Source organism: Pseudochaenichthys georgianus, chromosome 2, assembly GCF_902827115.2.
Source record: "Pseudochaenichthys georgianus chromosome 2, fPseGeo1.2, whole genome shotgun sequence".
Taxonomy (NCBI): domain Eukaryota; kingdom Metazoa; phylum Chordata; class Actinopteri; order Perciformes; family Channichthyidae; genus Pseudochaenichthys; species Pseudochaenichthys georgianus.
Genome location: NC_047504.1, coordinates 1,046,835 through 1,067,381, shown reverse-complemented (window position 1 = coordinate 1,067,381; position 20,547 = coordinate 1,046,835). Strand labels below are relative to the sequence as shown.

General features: G+C 43.9%; 1 protein-coding gene across 1 annotated transcript in view; it reads right to left on the bottom strand.

The window, feature by feature from the left end:
* Positions 1-371: 371 nt before the first annotated feature.
* Positions 372-20,547, bottom strand: part of LOC117460614 (receptor tyrosine-protein kinase erbB-4-like) — a 116,897-nt gene continuing 96,721 nt past the window's right edge. The window contains exons 20-26 of the mRNA XM_071205056.1: positions 18,089-18,244; positions 16,231-16,306; positions 15,972-16,118; positions 9,323-9,420; positions 8,985-9,155; positions 7,332-7,611; positions 372-6,555 (exon numbers count right to left, since the gene is read on the bottom strand). Of these exons, the coding sequence (XP_071061157.1) occupies positions 5,741-6,555; positions 7,332-7,611; positions 8,985-9,155; positions 9,323-9,420; positions 15,972-16,118; positions 16,231-16,306; positions 18,089-18,244 (1,743 nt within the window). The 3' untranslated portion in view covers positions 372-5,740. The remainder of the gene's footprint in view (positions 6,556-7,331; positions 7,612-8,984; positions 9,156-9,322; positions 9,421-15,971; positions 16,119-16,230; positions 16,307-18,088; positions 18,245-20,547) is intronic.

Below are 20,547 nucleotides of genomic sequence, written 5' to 3'. Positions count from 1 at the left end.
TGTTGCTGACCCAAAAATAAGTAGTTCAAGATCAAATAACCTATTTGCGAGCTGTCAATCGTGTGAATTGTCAGATATAGATTAAATAATTAAATATTAAATATATTATTATGAATTATTAATAGATTATTTGAAATCTACAGTCAAAGCCAAACAGTTGGTTGTGACTCAACTAATAAGCTGTTGAAAAGATACAAATACTCTAAATAATAAAATATTTATAGGCAGACCATCCAAAGGAATTTTTATTTACAAAAGTATGTTAGAAAAACTTGCAAATGTGTGTGTTCACCTCAAGTAAACCCGAGCATGTGATGTTGTTTTCCAGCTGCAAGACACACAGAAAAAAGCACCGACAGACCACGGCAACATATACTGAATCAATCTTTATTTATATTAAATTAAAAATATACTTTTGACAGATTCATGTAACAAACATGAGGAACGGTATTTTCTATGATATAAAGCTTTGGGTATGGTTTCAAATAACTCTGGGAGATAGTCGCGGGGAGATAAAGGGACACGGGGAAGCTAACAGTCGGCGAGTTACTCCGAATGCTTTTCTCTCTACGTTGTCTCCTCTAAAAGCATGCAAAACAAATCAGAAATGTAGGGGGCTGTGCTTTGCCTTTTAAGGGGGGGGGACGCGGCTCAGTAGCAGAGAAGGTAACACAGTTTATCTGGGTTGGTTGGCAGCACTGGTTTCAGGTTTACAGGAAATATAAAGGGGGAGATAAAGAGGAAAATACTGTAATGTTCGCTTGTTCCCATCACTGAGTGACAAATGAAATGTGGCAGGCATGGGGAAGCGAAACATGTCACCCCCCCCCTTCCACCATTCCTACTTTTAAACACTTACAACTGAAACTTTACAAGAGGACAGCCACAGCGCTCGGGAATAAAAAGGGGCTTCACAAGAGTTTCCACATGAGAAAAAAGGGTCAACAAGCACTTTTTAAAAATCAAATCCCCATTAGTCAAAAGCTACACTTACATAAAGCAAATATGTACGGCTCTTTCTGTACAAGTTGTTATAAGCGGGAGAAAAACAGCAGTAGGAGAGAAGACCATACAAATTCAAAGCATTGCCTCCATATTTACAAATTCGCAACGTCGCCCGTTTCAGTGCTTTATAAAAATACTATTCACATTTTGTTGTTGTTGAAGTGTGTTAGATAAGGTTCGGAGGAAACCCCAGAGATTCTGTACATGTATACGGATCTGATAATTTAAAACACAGGGACATGAAATCGATGAGTTGTGCAATGAAGGACAGAAGGAACCGCAATGACAGACGTGTTCAATAATGCGCAGGTAAAAACACAAAAAGGTCCTTGAAGAAATCCTCAATAACATGGAAAACCACTATTAAAAGGAGTAATATACACAACACAAATCCCATGAACGATTCAGAAATAATGATTCCCAGTTTGTGCTACTGAATTTCATACAAAAATGTGGGTATTTTCTCCCATTTCAATATAATACTGTCGTCAATGGAGAGATACAAAGGTGGAGGCAGTAAAACACTCACTTTGGGTACCATGCAAGGTGATATCGTACTATACATAGACTATACTAGACTCAGCATGTATGGGTGAAATATAGAAGGATTCACTTCAGTACAACGTGGCTACATGCCTCCGCACCGTGGCTCCAAAGAAACAGTAGACAGTGTTAAATCAAAAAAGTGGTCAGTCTTAAAACATCAGCGCCGTGGATGTTCTTGAACTGCCATGAGCCACACGAGTGTTTATGGGCCGAGTCAAATAGCAGCAGGTAGCACAGTCCAATGCCAAAGGCGAGATGAGATATTAGTCGGCAGAGAGGAAAGATGATTGCTTCCACAAAGAGCAACACAAATTGTGTTACTTTTAAAGACATCACAAAGGCCTTTCCGATGACAACAATAAGAAGATCAGGTATTTGTCTTCCTTTAGTGGCAATACTCTTGAGAAGATTTAATTCAAAGTAAAGGCTCTCGGATACTTTCAAGTGCTCTCGAGAACACGTGAGGCCTGTCTTTCAGTCTAATCTGGTCTCATAGTTTGAGTCTGTAATTCAGGCCAAACAAGACAGAAATCAAGGCGTGCGTTTCTCTTTTTTACCCCCATTTCCTCTTATTGAAACCCAGATTCTGCTTCCATCGCTCAGTATGTATAAACAAACCCAAACACGGCATAAATATTTCACATTGATATTAAATGTTGCCTCTATTTCCTTAAATTAGAGCTCCATTAGGACTACAAAATACTCCTTCATCAAATAACCATGATATCATCAAAGCAGCATTAGAAATACTGTTTGAAGCAAAGAAGAGAAGAAAAAAGCGAGGACATTCTTGAAGCTGGTCAGTACCACCTTAATAGCGTTTTCTCCGTGAACTCCCGGCACCTTCCTCTGACTTTTCGCTAAAGCTTTCTGAAGTGGTAAAAACCAGATAAACAAGTTGAATTTTTCAGTAACGAGGGGTGGAAGTCCTTTCTTTCTACCCGCGGGTTTGATCAAAGTGCTCCATGGGGAGGACAAACATGTACAGCTTACTCAGACTAACACTTTCACACGGGAGCAGACATTAAAATACACTAAATAAATATCCTACACAAATCAAATAAAAGCTTAGGCAGGGTTCTACCACAGACGTTAAACATGGCCAACATATGATGGCTAAAAAAAGAAAAATATTTGTCGTATTGATTCAACTAAGATGATGAGGCCCTCTGAGGAAAACTATCATTACACAATTGTCCTCGTGATCTTTGTAGTTTGGCAAGCTGTGTGGTGTTCTCCCACCCACAGGTCTCTACTCTATGGCTTGGCGGAAGAAATAATGGCTGTAACTCCAGCGCTTTTAGCAGCATTGACTGGCAGTTTGCATGCAGAGGCATCACTCGTGAGGGCGGGAACTATTCTCTGGAGAGTAAAGGCGCGATCAGTTGTCTATGGTTGAGTAAACCTTAGCGTGGATAAACACTATGGTGTCACTCTGGACTTATAATAGATCCAGAATGAAAATCATTGTCCAACAGTTGACTACTAATGCGGTGTTCAAAAAAACGATCCAATCTCTTCCAATATAAGTCATTGTAAATCGGTGTCAGGTGACATGCCAAGAAACTACGGTGGAAAAATAACCTTGGACAGCAACCAAGAAGATAACATTTACCTACCCTGTCCCACAGAAATTGGGTTCATATAGTATTGATTCCAAAATATCATTGTCTGGATATCTTCATGATGACTTCATAAAAAGGGCATTCTTTGACTGTCGAAATAAATATCTGGTAAGTCTCCATCTAATGTCAAATACATATCAACATGGTTATAGAGCCAATGGCCCACCGATGAAGGTATTGTAATATTGATATAAAACATTTGCAGTATTAGGAACTGGGTGTCGATGGAAAAGAACATCAGAAAGAATGTTGTGTTAGGGCACGGTCACCATAAAGGTGTCAAAAGTTGAGCTCAAAAGAAGTGACGGTGCAGATATGCTTGTAATCAGAAGCGAATGTTTTTTCACCCCTACTCTCGCATAGAACGGAAGTCAATGGGTCAGCCATTATATTTGCTTGTATAGAGTGGTGCAGGGATGACGTATTTACCCAGAAGTAAGCTGCGCATGGCTTCCCTCCACAAAAAAGCAACGGGATTTCTCCATAGGATTTTGGAAAATAGCTCGAAATAAGATCTGTGGAAAACGAACCTGTTTGATAAATGCACGTTTTGTTCAGCCGGATAATCTCCACATGTCTATCCTACTTTTATCATTTCCTAATCGTAAATCGAATCGCCAGAAGCAAAATGCTAACGTTATGCTATAAAGGAACTACAGCAGGCTTCAACGTCACGCCGACTTCAGATCCATATTCAAACATACAGATTCTAAATGGAACGAGTTGAAGCGTTTGTTTTAACAGCTTCAGGAGGCAGGGACTTGCTTTCAAGCAGAACAGGGCAACCAGACTTAGAGGAGTGTTTACGTGTTCGGCGTAATGACGTACAACGGCCTCGACGACTTCTGTAGTCCTATTCAGCCACTTGTTAACAACCATCGTTTTTCTCTCTTCAAACATCACCACTGCTGATGTATTTAATGTCGTAGAACAAAGCGTGATCCGCCTCTTAAATGTGTCTCAACCACAGACCTTATTTCCAGCTCTTTTCCAAAACCCTATGGAGGAATCCCATTGGCTCTGAGACGAGGGAACCGGTCGTGGTAAAATGCTAACTCACTTCCGGGTTTTAGGACTCGTCACGGCACCACTCTGTCACCGTGCCATTTCACTTCTTTCCATTGTAAACGCACAACATATGGAACTATGCCAACACTTTAAGCTCCTGTATCCAAAGACTCTGAACTTAAATAGGAATTCTAAACCAATCAGGACTGAAGACTTACATATCGCCATTCTTAAAACGTTTTCTACTTGACTGCAGATGGGGGAAACCTTCGATGTTTGACCAGCGACGGGTTTGTTCGCAGCAGCACTGAACCTGTCAACCGACTTCGACCGCAACTCTTTTTCTACAGATAACATGTGAGCACACATACTAGGTCCATTCACACTGACACAAACACACACAAAAAGTAGTCCAGTTGTCTGTGCTCGGCTGGTGCTGTCTCTTTCATTCCTTGAGGTCTTCATTAGGCCGCTTGTAAGAACTTTCCCTCCCCTCAAGATCTGTTTAGCTCCTTCTCTCACCGTGTCTCACCGTTCTCAGTGTGGCTGCTTTGTGGTTGGTTATTCAGCAGATTCAGGAGTCTATGCTCTCATGGCATGACATTCTTTACACATCTACGTTAGCATCCTGGTCTGAATGGGAAAACCAGTGTATACAAATCCATTGTGTCAACACTGTAATCAGTGTCTATAAAAATGTTTACAGTGTATTTCTTCCCTTATTCCCGTTGGCTCGGAAAAAGGCTGTTTTCGCACAGCTTTTCCAAGTAGACAGCAAAAACAACAAAACAGCAGTTGCCCTGTGTATTTCCAGGCAAGTCCAAGGTCGAACTTCACACGTGGAAGGAGCGGTCACTGCAGTTCGGGCCGTCACAGTATCACACTAACAGCAGAAAGATGAGTTTCACATATTTGATGGAGAATTTGAGAACTGTATGGTATAATCCTATGGGCAAAATGATTGAATATGATTGATCAGCTTTCATGAAGCTGGAAGTCCTGACACAACCCTTTCAATATTTGTCCTCACTCTACAAGGTCATTCACAGAACAAGATATCTTAACATCCAACCGACTGTCTTTGCTCTTTCTGTGTGCTTCTCTCACAAACCCATCGAAGCGTATTGTCCACCCCAGACGAGATAATACAACGTCTTCCTTCCTTTGTTGGAGCTGACTCCACAATGGCTGGCAGTGGGTTCAGGTCCATCTTTGTTGACGCCACTGTAGTCATATTGTGCTGGGACAACACAGCACATCCACTGCTTTGTGACAGTCATGTGTCCTTCCCGTTCTCACTGAAATGGAGCGCAGTCTCTATCTACAGGACAGAAATGGACTGGATTGGATATAGTGAAGGTGCGTGGGTCTGCTTGGCTCGGTTTGGTCCACCTCCTCCGGATGTCACTACAATCTACAGCAGATGGCACGTTGTTTGAAAACAATTGGGGGCTGGTTGTCGCCGCTCCCCGTTGATGGGACAGTGGAACCGGAGAGGATGTCTGGGTTGCTGGAGGCTACAGTCACATTGAGGAACGTTGGTCAAATAGAACGATTTAGACCACAGTGTTCCGCTGCCGGTAGGGTGGAGGCGGCAAGACGGTGCCGGACTTCAGGGAAAAGTCCGACATGTATTCAGGGTTTTCAGCTACTGCCGGCCGTATGTGTCCGTTCTGCTTATAGAAGAGCTTGGCGTTGGTGGAACCGCCCTGTGCACCCTCCGGGATCGCCTGGTTGGACGATTTGGGAGGCAAGCTGTGCTGCCAGTATTCCGGATTGTCAAAGGTCACCTTCAGCTTCTTCCCGCTGAGTTTACCCGTTGTCTGTCCGTGCTTCAGCAAGCTAGCTGGGTGCGAGGTGGCGTGGATCTGGTAGGCTGGCAGGTTGCCGTGCCCGATGGTGGCCGAAGTGGACAAGGCGCCAGATTGGCACACCTGGGCCTGGGCAGAAGTTCCTGTTTGGCTGACCATACCGCCGCCGGGATTTCCTGCGGGTTTGATGGGGTGGTGGGTGTGGAGGATGTGGGTCGCTGGGCCGTGGTGGCAAGGCAGGCCAGATGGTGAGGGCAGGGCCGTGGGGAGGGGGTAGTGGGGCAGGCTGGTTTGGATTGTAAGCGGGAGGTGGGAGCCTGAAGAAGCAATAGAGCAAGTGGGATGGACGGGTAGGGGCAGACCATTTCTCCTCAGAGCTTCCAGGCCCAGATCAGCGGGGCTGTGGAAGGTGTTGAGGTACAGCGGCTCGTTGATGTACTCGTCCTCTCCTGTGGGCTGGCTGTTGGGCGTGCTGTGGTAGCCGGGGTTGTCCAAGGCGTGGATCTCGCCGTTCTTACGTCGCGTGACAAACGGGTTTTCTTCAATGGGATTCAGATACTCTGTAGCACAGATCAAAGGAGGAGAGGGGAGGGTAGGAAAGAAGAAGAGAAAAAAGGAGTTTAGGATAGAATAAGACAACAAGATCAACAGAAGTCAAATCGATAGAAAAGGAAACATAAGCATTGGAAATTGAAAGAGAGCACGAGAAAGAGATCACTCGCTAATGAGGGTGGAAGATGGAGATGATAATGGCGATAACGGCAGCCACTCAGGAGCAGACGGGCAACATGCCAGCAGTTCTTTGGCACGGGAAACTCCATCTGCTGGGGGTGAACATGCCAGCGAATGACCCCTCTTCACGGCTTCCAAGCGCTATAATAGTAGGGTGCGAAACCTATTGATTTTGCCCACTCTTCCGCTCCTTGACATTGCATCACATGCATTCGGCTACGGGCTTTGTTATATTTTGTGCTGCTCGAGAATCAAAGACGGAAGCGCGAGAGCGAAACTGATGGACAGAATTATGATCAAAGGCAAAACATGACTCTGTAGTAGCTGACATACAGCGTGGAAGCAAACTGGGTAGGAATTGTAATCAATGGAGTGAACAGGCAGAATATACTACACGAGTGTACTTACGATGTGAATGAACAAAGACGTGACAGAACAGGGGAACCATTTGTAGTACAAACAGGACGTTTGAATTGTGTGCGCAACTTTGATATCATGGTGTTTTATACATTTGTAAGAAATGATAATAGGTTAGGGACGGTTATTGCAGAACACCTATTTAAATGTTTGTAAGTGCTTTAGAAAATGATTTGTGTTGCGTTACCTGAAGAGCTCTTGTCCTTCATGGGTGTCATGTATCCGTCCTCATCAGTGTCCCCTCTTGGTGCCCTCTCCCCCAAGAAGATGGTGGGGTCTGCGCTGTACCTCTGCCCCCCACTGTCCTCTCCCTGGCTCAGGCTCTTCTTATGCAGGCTGCCGTTACAGCGCTGGTCCTCCGGGGCGGGACCCGGTCCACCTGTTGCTTCCTGGCTCATGGCGGCTTGGGCCCCTGCCACAGAGCCCTCTGCAGGGAGTGGACCCCCGTCTCGATAGCCAAACTGGTTCTGTGGCAAACATGGGTTGCAGGTAGAGAAGAAAAATACTGTTATCTTTGTTCTGCTTCCATTCTTTTTGGTGATAAAAGATTAAAAACCAACTGAAGATGTCTAAGGTTCAATTGAATCACAACAAACACACCAACAAGTTGGAGTGAGTTTAAGCCAGATGGATGCCACCTGCGGCAAAGGAAGTGAGACTTTTAACCTGTGCAGATGCCTGTAGAAGGGAACATTCTCCAACAAAGTTCTGCAAATGTAGTCATCAGCCTTAAGGGACTGCAAGGGCAGCCAGGCAGAGCTTGCATGCAAACACCTGAACCTCAAAAAAGAATAAAAAAACCCACAAGAAAATACAAAACACGACATGTGAAGCAAAGGGCTTCGTGTGTTGCTGTGCTGGATCGCCGCAGGCTGTGTAACCCAGGCCTTCTCCTCGCCGCTCTTGCCAACTGCTCGCGCTACAGCAGCAATTACAGGAAGCAGCGCTACAAAACACAACAGAGGAAAACAAAGAAACGTCCCGAGGTTATAACCGTGCACTTACTCCCACTGTCTGCCCTCCATTGCAATCAACTTCCCCCACCTCCAAACTTCTCTGTTCATCCCTTCTTCAAAGCCAGTCATTATCTGCTCCTCTTTTCAAGTATGAGCGTGAGATCAAATCAGCCCAGATTAGATAAGCGTCTGTATTGGACTGCGGCGGCGCAACCTGAATAACTAACTTCCCGTGGCGAAGTCAGCCAGCCGATGGATTTGAACAATGGCTTACATTCCCTGTGTGGGCATGGAAGGGCTTTTGACTGCCTAATCAAAAGAGTTCCAATTCAAGATAGGGATGTTGACCTTGAATTGCAAACCTTGGAAGGATTACTTTGCGTGTCTCCTTCGGGTGTGTTCGTCAGGGAACAAAGTCCCGCCGGCAAACTGCTAGGTCACAGGGGTAAAGGTGCATACGATGCAGAGCCTTGGGCCGCAGAGCAAACACCCGAGCCGGCGCTGATTATCTATTCGTAAACGGCGGTGGCATTTTAAGAGAGCTTCTGCTATTTGCTACTGCAGCTTTGAGTAATGAAACCTGGGGCCTAGGCGGCTAGCGTGTAAAGAGCCCAGGTGTAAGCCACACACGCTGGGTTGGAAATGATGGAGGTGGGCCATTAGTGGAGGAAAATCATCAGTGTATTCAAAGTTCTCAACCACCTTGACCACGTATGGAGGACAGTGAGTTGTTTTCAAAGAGAAAGAAAAAATAAGTTATGCTTTGATGTTAAATCAGAACACACAAGGTTTTGTTATCATATATATTAAACTGGTTGAACAAACTGAAAAAAATATTTGTTTAGGTGACGAAAATGTTGCAATTGACATATTGGTGTGCTTACTCTGTTTGAGTCGACGCGAGGCCTGCTTGTGTATGACGGAGGAGGCATGTTGAAGCCTTGAGGCACCAGATACTCGTCGGCATCCATCAGGTCGTTCAGGTCCTCTTCATCCAGAAGGCTCTGGAAGAACTTGCTGTCATTGGGGCTGGGGAGCTTCATGCGGTCATCCCCCTGAAAAGTAGAAAAGTGAAACCATGTAAGCGACAACATCAGATTCTATAATGCACAAAAAAGCACCACAAAATATCTCAGAAGATGGAAATATGTTCACTCTGATATTACTACTGTCCCTTTAAAAGCCTTTTGTATTGAGTGCTCTGACAGTGAGGTAAACCCACCTGGATGACAAGGTATCGCTGGGGGTCCCGAGCCATTCTGCAGAACTCAGCAGCCAGCTCCTTGAACTTGGGCCTGCTGTCTGCGTCAATCATCCAGCCTGAGGGAGAGAAGTACACTTATTTAGCAGTGGAAGACATACATGATTTGCATATGGACTAACACATTACCAAATTCCAAAAAGGGTATCTTATAATAGTCAATATATGATCTGGTAGAAAACCACAATGCCGACACAAAAAGGGGAAAGGTCGCCACTTGGCTGAATGATGGGATGGTTTACTTTAGTTTTTTTGTCATTTTAAGACGGTTTAATGCAAGAATGTTACTTTTTGGTAGAAATGCAGCTTGCATTTTTAGTCCTGTAAGTGCATTCCAGCTGTGTCCCAAAATGACGCTGCCACACAGTAACAGTATTTGTCGATAACAAATTGAAAATGATGGTTAATTGGCGTTAATTGTCCGGTAGAAAATACAAAAAAACAGTGTAGCAAGCAAGCATGATGTTTACCTAAACAAACTTTTAAGTGCCTTGCTTAAGGGCAACTTAGAGGTAGTTATTAAACTAGACTAGTAAAGTGTTTCTCATTTTGATCTCCAGCCTACTTTGTCTCCCCCAGCCGCAGTAAACACAGCAAAGCGCTGCAGGTGGAGAGAGGCCAGGTGGTGTCTCGGCTCAGATTGGGCAGTAAAGCAACCTGAGTTTCTGATTTACATATTGTACAACAGTGATGGCTGAAGTGGGGTCTGGCAGCCTCTAGCAACCCGACATGGAGGTATCATATCTCACCAGCAAGATATAATTGCTTCATGTTTCTATATTTGACCGGTAACCACAGTGAGAGGATACAAAAATGCACCCCAAGCTAAAATGTATGCGGTGAAAAGGACGTTTTGATCTTATATTAGTTCTCCTCAAATGAACCGCAGACCTTCAGTGTTGTCATTCCACCTGGCCCTCTGCACTCGGTTCATCTGATTTCCGCTTGCCCCCCCCACGCAGGCATATTACCTTAAATGAGGTGCAATTACTCCGGCAATCAAACTCTATTTCATCTTTATTGGGGTGGCGCTGAGGCGGCGGGGCACGCAGTGTGGCAGCGCAACAAATCACAAACAACGGCTCTCAGTCAACATGTAATTAGAATTAATGCGGCCAATTGTTTCCGTTTGGCTCTGCGTCAGGTCCCCCGCCTGACCCTCCTGCTGGTCTGACTCACCGGCTATTTCTGACCACTGTTAATATAAGTTACAAGTGAAAGTAGCAATACTGAAGTCTAAAAATACTATGTTAGGGCTGCAGGATAGCTCAGTGGTTAAAGCTGACCGCCCGTTTCACCTCTGTATCTCTCATAAAGGCACTCTCTTGCCCAAAAATATTTTTTTAAAGTTGCAATTAAAAGGCAAGAAATCAAAATGTTACCTTAGTAAAAGTACAACATCATTGGGAACAGGTAAAAGTGGTCACAGTGTATTATAGAGGTCAGTGGTTCTCAACCTTTTTACACAAAGTACCACCTGAGAAAATAATTGGCTCTCCAAGTACCACCATATGACCAATGTTAAAGGGGACATATCATGCTATATTTGAACAATATCTACAATATTTATCTATATTTACAAGTCTGTAAAACCTGAACTTGCTCCTGTGGGTATTGTCCACAGTGACCATTGCATGTATAAAAAATATGTGTAATGTGTATTTGTAAAGCGCTTTGAGCATCTGGAAAAGCGCTATAATATATGTAAGGAATTATTATTATTAATATATTGTAGGGCCATACCTATATAAATATAGTTTTTTTTTCAAAATACCAAACAGATCCTGCATTTCAGACATGGCTCATTTCGCTCCATTTGCTCTTTCCAGCGCTGTTTTTGCAGGGGCTGATTCTGTGAGCTGCAGCTGACCCCGCCCCCCTGCAAGAGAGGGGAGCGTGCTCTGAGATCAGCTGCTGGGCTGTCAGAAGAGGGGGAGAAAAAGAGATCTCCGTCCTCCGTGTTTTATTCTTATAGAAGTAAGAAGTAACGGGGCAGAAACCCTCCTTTTTACGCAGCGGTCCAGACATAGACATCAAACGGCGACACATATTGAGGCTGCGGCCACACGAGGCTCATAATTATGACTTTTTATGGGGATTTTAATTTTTTTAAGTGGCGGAAATGGGCTTCCATATATATCAGATCCCCCACACACACACACACACACACACACACACACACACACACACACACACACACACACACACACACACACACACACACACACACACACACACACACACACACACACACACACACACACACACACACACACACACACACACACACACACACACACACACACACACACACACACACACACACACACACACACACACACACACACACACACACACACGAGAATATAAAGAACAAAATAATAACTTATTCTCACACAACAAATGACCACTGTACACACATGTCATGTCCGATAGCAAAGTGTGAATAGGCCCCCTGCAACAACCTTCATTGTAACAGAAAGTGTCCTATTGGGAATTCAGTTCCACAATAATAATGAAAGCTTCCAGGAGCAGATGAGCACAGCCTTCTCTCCATTCTTTGCGCCAATGCCTTCTCCCTGAGTCACTTCTCTCCTCCATCACAGCGTTGTGGCTGTGCATATCACTTTTGCGTTGCTTGCGGAGCCTGCGCTTGTGCTCGGTTGATGACTGTCCTCCTCCTCATTCACTTTCGCTGGTAATATTCTCCTCTGTACCCCCTCCCACCCTGGACACAAACTGTTCACCCCCCTCCCCTCTGGCAGGAGTCCATCGGGACCAGGACCTCTCGCCACCTGAACATTTTCTTCCCCTCCGCTACCGGCCTCTTAAACAAGGCCCGGCCCCCCCACTGACACTTTACCTCTGCCACATCTCTATATGCATTACATTAATGCACACAATGTTCATACTCCTTTCTGCACATATTCTTATTTCACATTTCATAGTTTATATTCTAAAATGCATTCATAGCATTCTATTTCCATGTCAATTACGGCTTTATTTAATTTGTATTGCTATTTAACTGTATTTTATTACGGTCTACCTATGTTGCAAATGTATTATCTTTTCAATTTACACACGGCATCTATTGCACGTCTGTCCGTCCTGGGAGAGGGATCCCTCCTCTGTTGCTCTCCCTGAGGTTTCTCCCATTTTTCCCTTTAAACTGTGGGTTTTCTCCGGAAGTGTTTCCTGTACGATGTGAGGGTCTAAGGACAGAGGGTCTAAGGACAGAGGGTGTCGTATTGTCATACTGATATTCTGTACACACTGTGAAGTCCACTGAGACAAATGTAACATTTGTGATATTGGGCTATATAAATAAACATTGATTGATTGATTGATTGATTGATTGATTGATTGATTGATTGTAAAATATTTGTTTAGATATTAGATTTCTTGTTTTTTTATATTTTATGTATGCGCCGTGACATCAAGTCATCCTAGTAGGTGCGAACCTACCTGGCAATAAACCTGTTTCTGATTCTGATTCCAATTCTTCTGAATACCTCCCGTTTTGAACCACGTTTTTAACATCATTCAGCTTTCTTCTTTCTTTAGCTTACTTGCAACGTTCGCTAATCGTTCGCGGGTAGTATGGTCGTCATTAGCAACGCTAATACGCTTTAAATTAGTTTCTAAATCTAAAAACAACAATAGCCAATTAGAACTTATTTAAACCACAGTTTCAATTATCTCAAGCTTATTTTCATTCGTTGTAGTATTTTGATAGTATGATTTATTTTTTAATTAATGTTATTCAATCAAGCCTCAAACTGATGGCACTTGTCCCTATAGTCTATTTTAAATGAAATTGTCTGAGGTCCTTACCACTAGCTGCTCTTGCAGAAATAAGTAGTGTACCTTTCTTACTGTCCTAAATGTGCACAATGTCGTGACTGCTTTTCGTCTTTTGTTTACTTAGTTGTGTTTTCAGTATTTTTTACGTCTGTGTTATGTGTAAGAACCGTTGCTGCCTTCTTGGCCAGGTCAGCGTTGTAAATGACATGTTGTCTCACTGTTTTCATCTGGTTAAATAAAATGTAAAGACATTTGTTATATTTTAGATTCCTCCACGGGAGCTGGCGTACCACCAGTGGTACGCGTACCACAGGTTGAGAACCACTGGTATAGGTGGTTATTGTTGTTTTACTTGTAATTAAGTGGTTAAATAAATGTGGTTGAGTATAAAGTAAGTAGCAGAAAATGAAAATGCTCAGGTAATGTAAAGTGCCAAAGAACAAACCAACCTAAACAAAATGTACTTAACCACAATACTTAAGTAAATCCCCTTTAAATAATTTCACCTATGTGTACGTGCTTTAAAATATTAACCTGTATAGAAGTGGGTAAAAATGACAGCGAAAGGAACATGATTGATATCAGCTCCCAGGCTTGAATATTACAAATAAATCAGGAACACGTGGGAGCCCTAAAGCATGTTAAGTTAAGGGAATCCCTGTAAGTTGTAACCTCAGCATTTGAATCATAATTGTTCAGACATTTAACATAGCACATAACATTTATTCTCCTCTTGCGGGAGGAATGAGTTGGCGTTGTTATTAGGGTAAATGGCTGCAGGGCCTGCTTCTGTGCTGTCAAACGCCATCGGCCTGACTGTTTCCATTTGGAAAAAGAAAAACTGGATATTATGACATTTCGGATCGGATTAACATTTTTCCGTCAGGGGAATAGGCTTTGATATGGATCTCCAAGCTGGATCGCATGATGTCTTTCAACACATTTGGCATTTTATAATGCTCCAGCAGAATTTAAAAGTTTCATTTCAAGTTCAAGTAGAACGGATACAATATGTGTCCAATTAAAAATAACTTAAAAACAAGGGAAAACAAGTCATAAAGTTGATTTTACGTCGACCAGCCGGAAGTGACTGAAATCTACCCCACCAAAGTTGGGTTCAGTGTGGAGGAAACGGAGAGCCAAGCAGCCGATAGCTGGCAGATCTAATAGCATGGATTGGCACGCACGCCTGGAGCATTTCCTGGAAATATGGGAGGGGCGGATCCCTCTATAGCCATGTTCACCAGAACCAGAATCCAGCCAGGGGAAGATGGGAGAATTTGTGACGGATGAATAAAAAGTGGGTTTTTGGATGAGTTCGGGGGCTACGGCTGGGGGGGAGGTGCAGTCGTCCAGATGGAGGATGACACCGACAAAGATGTTGCAGACCATAAAGCAGCCAGTTTTCAGAATTGTTTCCTCCTCTCTCCTCTTTACATACCCGCTTCTCTTCCAATGGGAGCCCCAAAGCTCAGATAAGCAGACAACTCATCGGTGACACCTCAAAGCTGAGTTGGAGTGGTGAGAATTTAAGAATAAGATTATGTGCGCCACAAAACTCATTGAGTTAGAGTGTTGTTCGGAAACATTGCCTTTAACCCTTTAACGCATCTATGTCAGCGGTTTTCAAAGTGTGAGGCGGGCCTCCCTGGTGGGGCGCCAGAGAGATTCAGGGGAGGCGCAGCTTGAGAAAAACATTACGAGAAAAAGACCAGTAAATGTCACGTGCACACTTTTGGCTGTCTGTGGAGACCGAGTTCCCCCACCTCGACAGAAAGGCTGTAAAAGTGCTCATTCCCTTCACCTCCACCCAGGGGCGGACTGGCCATCTGTGTGTTCTGGAGAATCACAGAACGGCCGGCTCGGTTCGCTGACGGCCGGCACCGCCCTTTATTTTTTTAAACGGCATAATTTAAGTGACGCTGACAGGCAACAGAGGTCCATTCAGCAGGCCGTTTCCACGCAGCGAGGCTCCCCACCCCCCCCGTTGACAGTTCACTAGCGTGGACTGGACTGGGTGAGATTCCAGGGCTGAGTTTTAGTCCCAGTCCGCCCCTGCCTCCACCTCCATGTGTGAGTGCGGGTTTTCTGCATTGACACAAAAGCTAGTGCCGGTCAAGGCTGCAGCCAGAGGAGGACCTGCGTTTATTCCTGTACGCACAATCAGTACGATAGATTCAACCACACACACAGAGACGAGACAAGAGGAGAGTCATTTCAAACAGCGTGCTCAGAAGAGAGAAAGGTAGACAGCGAAAACAGAGCATTTAACGATATGTTCTCTTACTGGACCTCTTTGAAAAGCTATTGATACCCCTGCATTATAGCAACAACAACAACAACAACAACAACAACAATGTTCCCTGAGGGGAGGCTCACCTTCCCACACTTTGAAAACCCCTGATCTATGCTAAGATAGATTTTGTAATACAAAACATGAAATGACTTTGTAACTGCTTATGATTGAGACAGAATTTGAATTGGGACTGAACTGTGAGCATCTCAGCTTGTGAGTTATTGTGTCGTCATGGCAACATGAGCTCGAAATATAAGTTGAGATTGAAAATGGGCTGGGTCCGAGCAAATGGCGCAATGTCCACTATTTTTACTTTTGTATGTCAAAATAGCCCAACCCTCAAAATGGATAGTTGATAGAGTGTCTCTCCTTGAAGAAATAGTACCATGTTCTTTCTTGCAGTGAGACAGATGAAAAGATTGATACCTCTCTGTCGTATCGCATGAACCATGTTTTGCATCTTGTTTGTGAGTGTCTGTATGCGTTATTACGTCGTGTGCGTGTCCTCACATTTCACCATGACCATGTAGACATCGATGGTGCAAATTGGCGGCTGCGGCAGACGCTCCCCTTTCTCCAGGATGTCGGGGATTTCTCTCGTGGGGATGCCGTCGTACGGTTTGCCTCCGAACGTCATCAGCTCCCAGATGGTCACTCCTGGAGGCCGTAGGGGGAAAGGAAACAGGAAAGATGGAGAAACGATATTAGAAGAAAGAAAAAGGGGCAAAATGGAAATGAAGAAAACGAGGACACAACAAGGAGGACCCACCATAACTCCACACGTCACTCTGATGGGTGAACTTCCTGTAGTGGATGCATTCCAGAGCCATCCATTTAATGGGCATCTGAGGAGAGAGAAATACAGACACAAACATTTTAATATTGAAAAAGACAGACCTGACAATCTTCCATTATTTCCAATATTCGGCTCAACAGCTGACCTATCTTTTAATCCAGCGTTTGTGAGATATCGGAAAATCGACAAGCATATTTTGCTGGGATTGATTCGCTCCAGTCCAACCCTGGGATCATCAATAGTGGGCGTACTTTTCTTTGCATTGGCCTCACATTATCTCCACGGTGTGAAATAGTAATACAACGAGCCCTTTGACATTCCTCACAAGGGCAGCGGCACACATCGCCATATCCCAACCAACATATGACCTCCATATTGACTGGAGGGAGGGGATTCCTGTAGATGTAGATTCCACTGAACAAGGCAATTATCTGGGCTTTTGCACACGGTGGGTCATTTAGAATGAAGCCCCGCCTTCGACGTGTCTTCTCTTCAGGGAGAACGATCAGGAAGAGGGGGAAGGAAATGCTTTGCATCTCCCACCCTTTTTCACTTATTAAATATGTTTCACTCGCTTCAAATTCAACTACCCCCGGCTCGATAGATGCAGCAAATGAACAAGCCAATTTAATAAAGGGAGTTGATCAGGACAATTTGCAAAGCAAGTCTCGAGCGAGGGAACAAGAAGGGGCTTCTGATTAATGTCGTCTCGGTCCCCAAACAAAACAAAGTGATTGGAAAGTGTGGCGCTGTTATTTGTTTGGATGGATTGTTTCCAGGAGCTTTATCCGGGAGAGTTCACCAGACTGCGCTCGACCAACAGACTTTCTCTGCTTGGTAAACAATTAGGATATCTGGGCTGAAAACACCCAATGGGAAATAGGAAAATACATATGTACACATTGTTCTTCCTTTCTCCATTTATACTTGGTAGACAAGAACGTATTTCAAATGAATACTTAGTTTTTGCAATGAGACATACATACATGTTAATAAAATATACATATATTGTGTTAATGGTTGTATTACAGTGTTAGAGGGGACTGTTTACTGAGCACTTTTAGAGATATCTCTGTGCTTAAGGTCAGGTGAGAAAATGCCTGCCAAGAGAGAACATGTATTTATTTTATTTTGTATTCATTTAGCTGTCCCAGTGTAGACATACTCTTAAAGCTCTGTGCCGAGAACAATTAACATTATGATAAGAGTGGAAATAAGAGCATGAATATAAAATATACATTGTGGAGGTACTGCTTCTGCTAACATAATTATTTGAGTAGTTGGATCTAAGATTAAAGAAAAAACATATGTTGTGTTTTTAATGTGTGCCTCTCTAAGGCAAACTATTACATTGAATTAAAATGTAAACATACAAATATAATGGGAAATGTGCTTATCTATATTCAACTGCTTATGCAAAGAAATTGTCTGTATCTTAACAAAAGGACCGCAATATATATTTGTAATACCTTGTATATACTTAGCACTTAAAAAAAACCTCCCTAGTCACCAGCACACACACACACACACACACACACACACACACACACACACACACACACACACACACACACACACACACACACACACACACACACACACACACACACACACACACACACACACACACACACACACACACACACACACACACACACACACACACACACACACACACACACACACACACACACACACACACACACACACACACACACACACACACACACACACACACACACACACACACACACACACACACACACACACACACACACACACACACGCACGCACACACAAAGAGCATGCTCACGCCTCCACTTACACCAACCTTGCCCCCGTCTGCGTTGTACTCCTTCTCGTCGGCGTCCAGCAGCCGCGCCAGGCCGAAGTCGGTGATCTTGATGTGATTGGGCGACTTCACCAGCACATTGCGGGCTGCCAGGTCTCTGTGGACCAGCCTCCTCTCCTCCAGGTACATCATCCCCTGAGAGAGGGAAGGAGAAAAGGTGAGGGGACTGTAATGAGGCCGTCTATCATTTCATATCCCGGTCTGAGATCGTCGATGCGCTAAATGTCAGCCTTAACGTCAAATTATTGTCATAACTGTCCTCGTCATTAACCGCACGCCCACGCGGACATTTAGATTCCATCTTTCATCGTTATCGTGCCCCATAAATGATACAGAGAATGTGAGGCGGTTCTCATGGCACGGCAGAGATGTCAGAAAGTCAGAAACTCTAACTTTTGACACGTGAAACTCTTGAGTCGCAGCTCTAAAGAAGAGACCAGAAAAAACTCAAAGGTTTTTGAGAGGCAGAACACGTCAACATGCAGAGCATCCAGTGGCAGACAAGTCCTTATTAGATATGTGGTAACACTTGCTATGACACATAACATACTTGTGAGTTTAGATCTGCTATAGAACTGCATGTTATAGTTATAGACAAACACAAATATTCATAGTAACCATCAACACAAATGATAGAACCTTATTGGGTCAAAATCATAATACTTCAATACTTTAACTTTAAATACTGTACTTTTAACATTCCCATAGTTGTTATCTCTTTATATTGCATTATAATAACTGTTATGCATTATAATGTGATTACAAATTTAACCTATTTGTTGTGTGCTCCTATTGCATATATGTTATCTTAATTAGTATAATAATACATTTTAACTACAATTAATATGAACTTATGCATGAAAACAATTAGAATCATAAATAATCCTTGCAAACAATGATGCCAACATGAAGCAGTATGATATTTCACTTTATAAATCCTTCTGAAATGTTACGATCAATGTGAAAAGAATGACTGAAATATGTAAAACTAACATTATTGCGTGCTTTAAGTAGATTATAGTGTTAACAGATTGCTACAATGCGTCCTGATTCCTGCATGCTGAAACATATATTTGAAAAGCTGCCAACACCAGATATTAAAGTGATATAGTGAAATATGAATGCAGGTGAAAGGACATCTTTCTCCCTGCAGTATCTGGACAGAGCAGCTTGTAAAACTACAAGATCAAACCGCGACTGGCCGCGTCTCCGTGTGTCGTTCAGTGTCCAACATCAATCTCTTCTCCTCGTAACACGTCCGACCGCGGTGTAATCTTGTTCCGTCATAGCAGAGATTGTGTTTCTGACATGCCGCCTCCGTGTCCTCGAGAACGGTGGGGCATTTTCAAGACAGCTGGGCAGGTGGAACAATAGATGTCCTTCCAATTTGTTAACGTTGATTATGAACACCCCGTGAGCAAGGCGAGCGACGGGGGGAAAAACAACAAAGCCTTGAGCGGAGAGAGTGGCTACTTTGCTCTGCAGCCTTAATTTGTTGCTCAATGGGCTGGATGGAGCAAGGTCTGTTTGACAGCCGCACACAAACCCATGCGAGGCAGAGGGTTAGCTGCAACCACACATTTGTTCTCACCGAAGAGGTTTCATCATGCCTTCATGGGCACCGACACACGCTCACCTCCGTCTTTTGTGCTCACAGCTTTCCGCAACTGCCGGATGAGCTGGCAAGGTCGGACCGACTGAAGTGTATCAGACTGGATGTTAAACAAGTGGATGCCGTTTTTCAAGACGATCAATAAAAACACACCGAGGGGAGGAAGGCAGACAACGAAAAGATTTCAACCAAGGTCCACGCCTCCGAAATACTTTTCATACATAAGTGTGTGTGGGCACACAGCGAGGCACATTGTGTTGAAATGCTCCGCCTCCTCGTCTCGGACAAATGTGAGAATAAATCGATGGCGCCGACGTTTGGCGCCATCATCCATCATCCGCTGGCCTCTGGGAGACAGACACACACGGAGACAGAGACCACCCGGAGACCACCCCCGACTCCAAAGAAAGACATATTTCACAGAGCGTAGTCTCGCAATATCTTTATCTGTGATTCCTTTGGCATTGTCTTTCACTCTTTTTCTTTTGTGTACCAGTGCAGGCACTCTCCGTCAACTTATTCCATTTCTTTCGTGGCCTAGACAGAATATCAGAGCAAGGCCTCAAACACCTCGCAGTTTGCTGAAAGAGTATTTAAAATAGATTACTTCTAGGGGGTTCGGGCAGGCGATCAATAACAATGCTGATTACAATAAGCCTGAAGACGCCGGCGCCACGCAATATTTGTCCCCGATGTCAACGTCGAGAGGAATTAGGAATCAATGGTCCACACAGTCCATTAATACACTTCGACTTAAAGTGACAGGGCAATGAGGGGAGGCCATCGCACTGACAGGGTGAATGTACAGCGGATCAACAAGCCAATT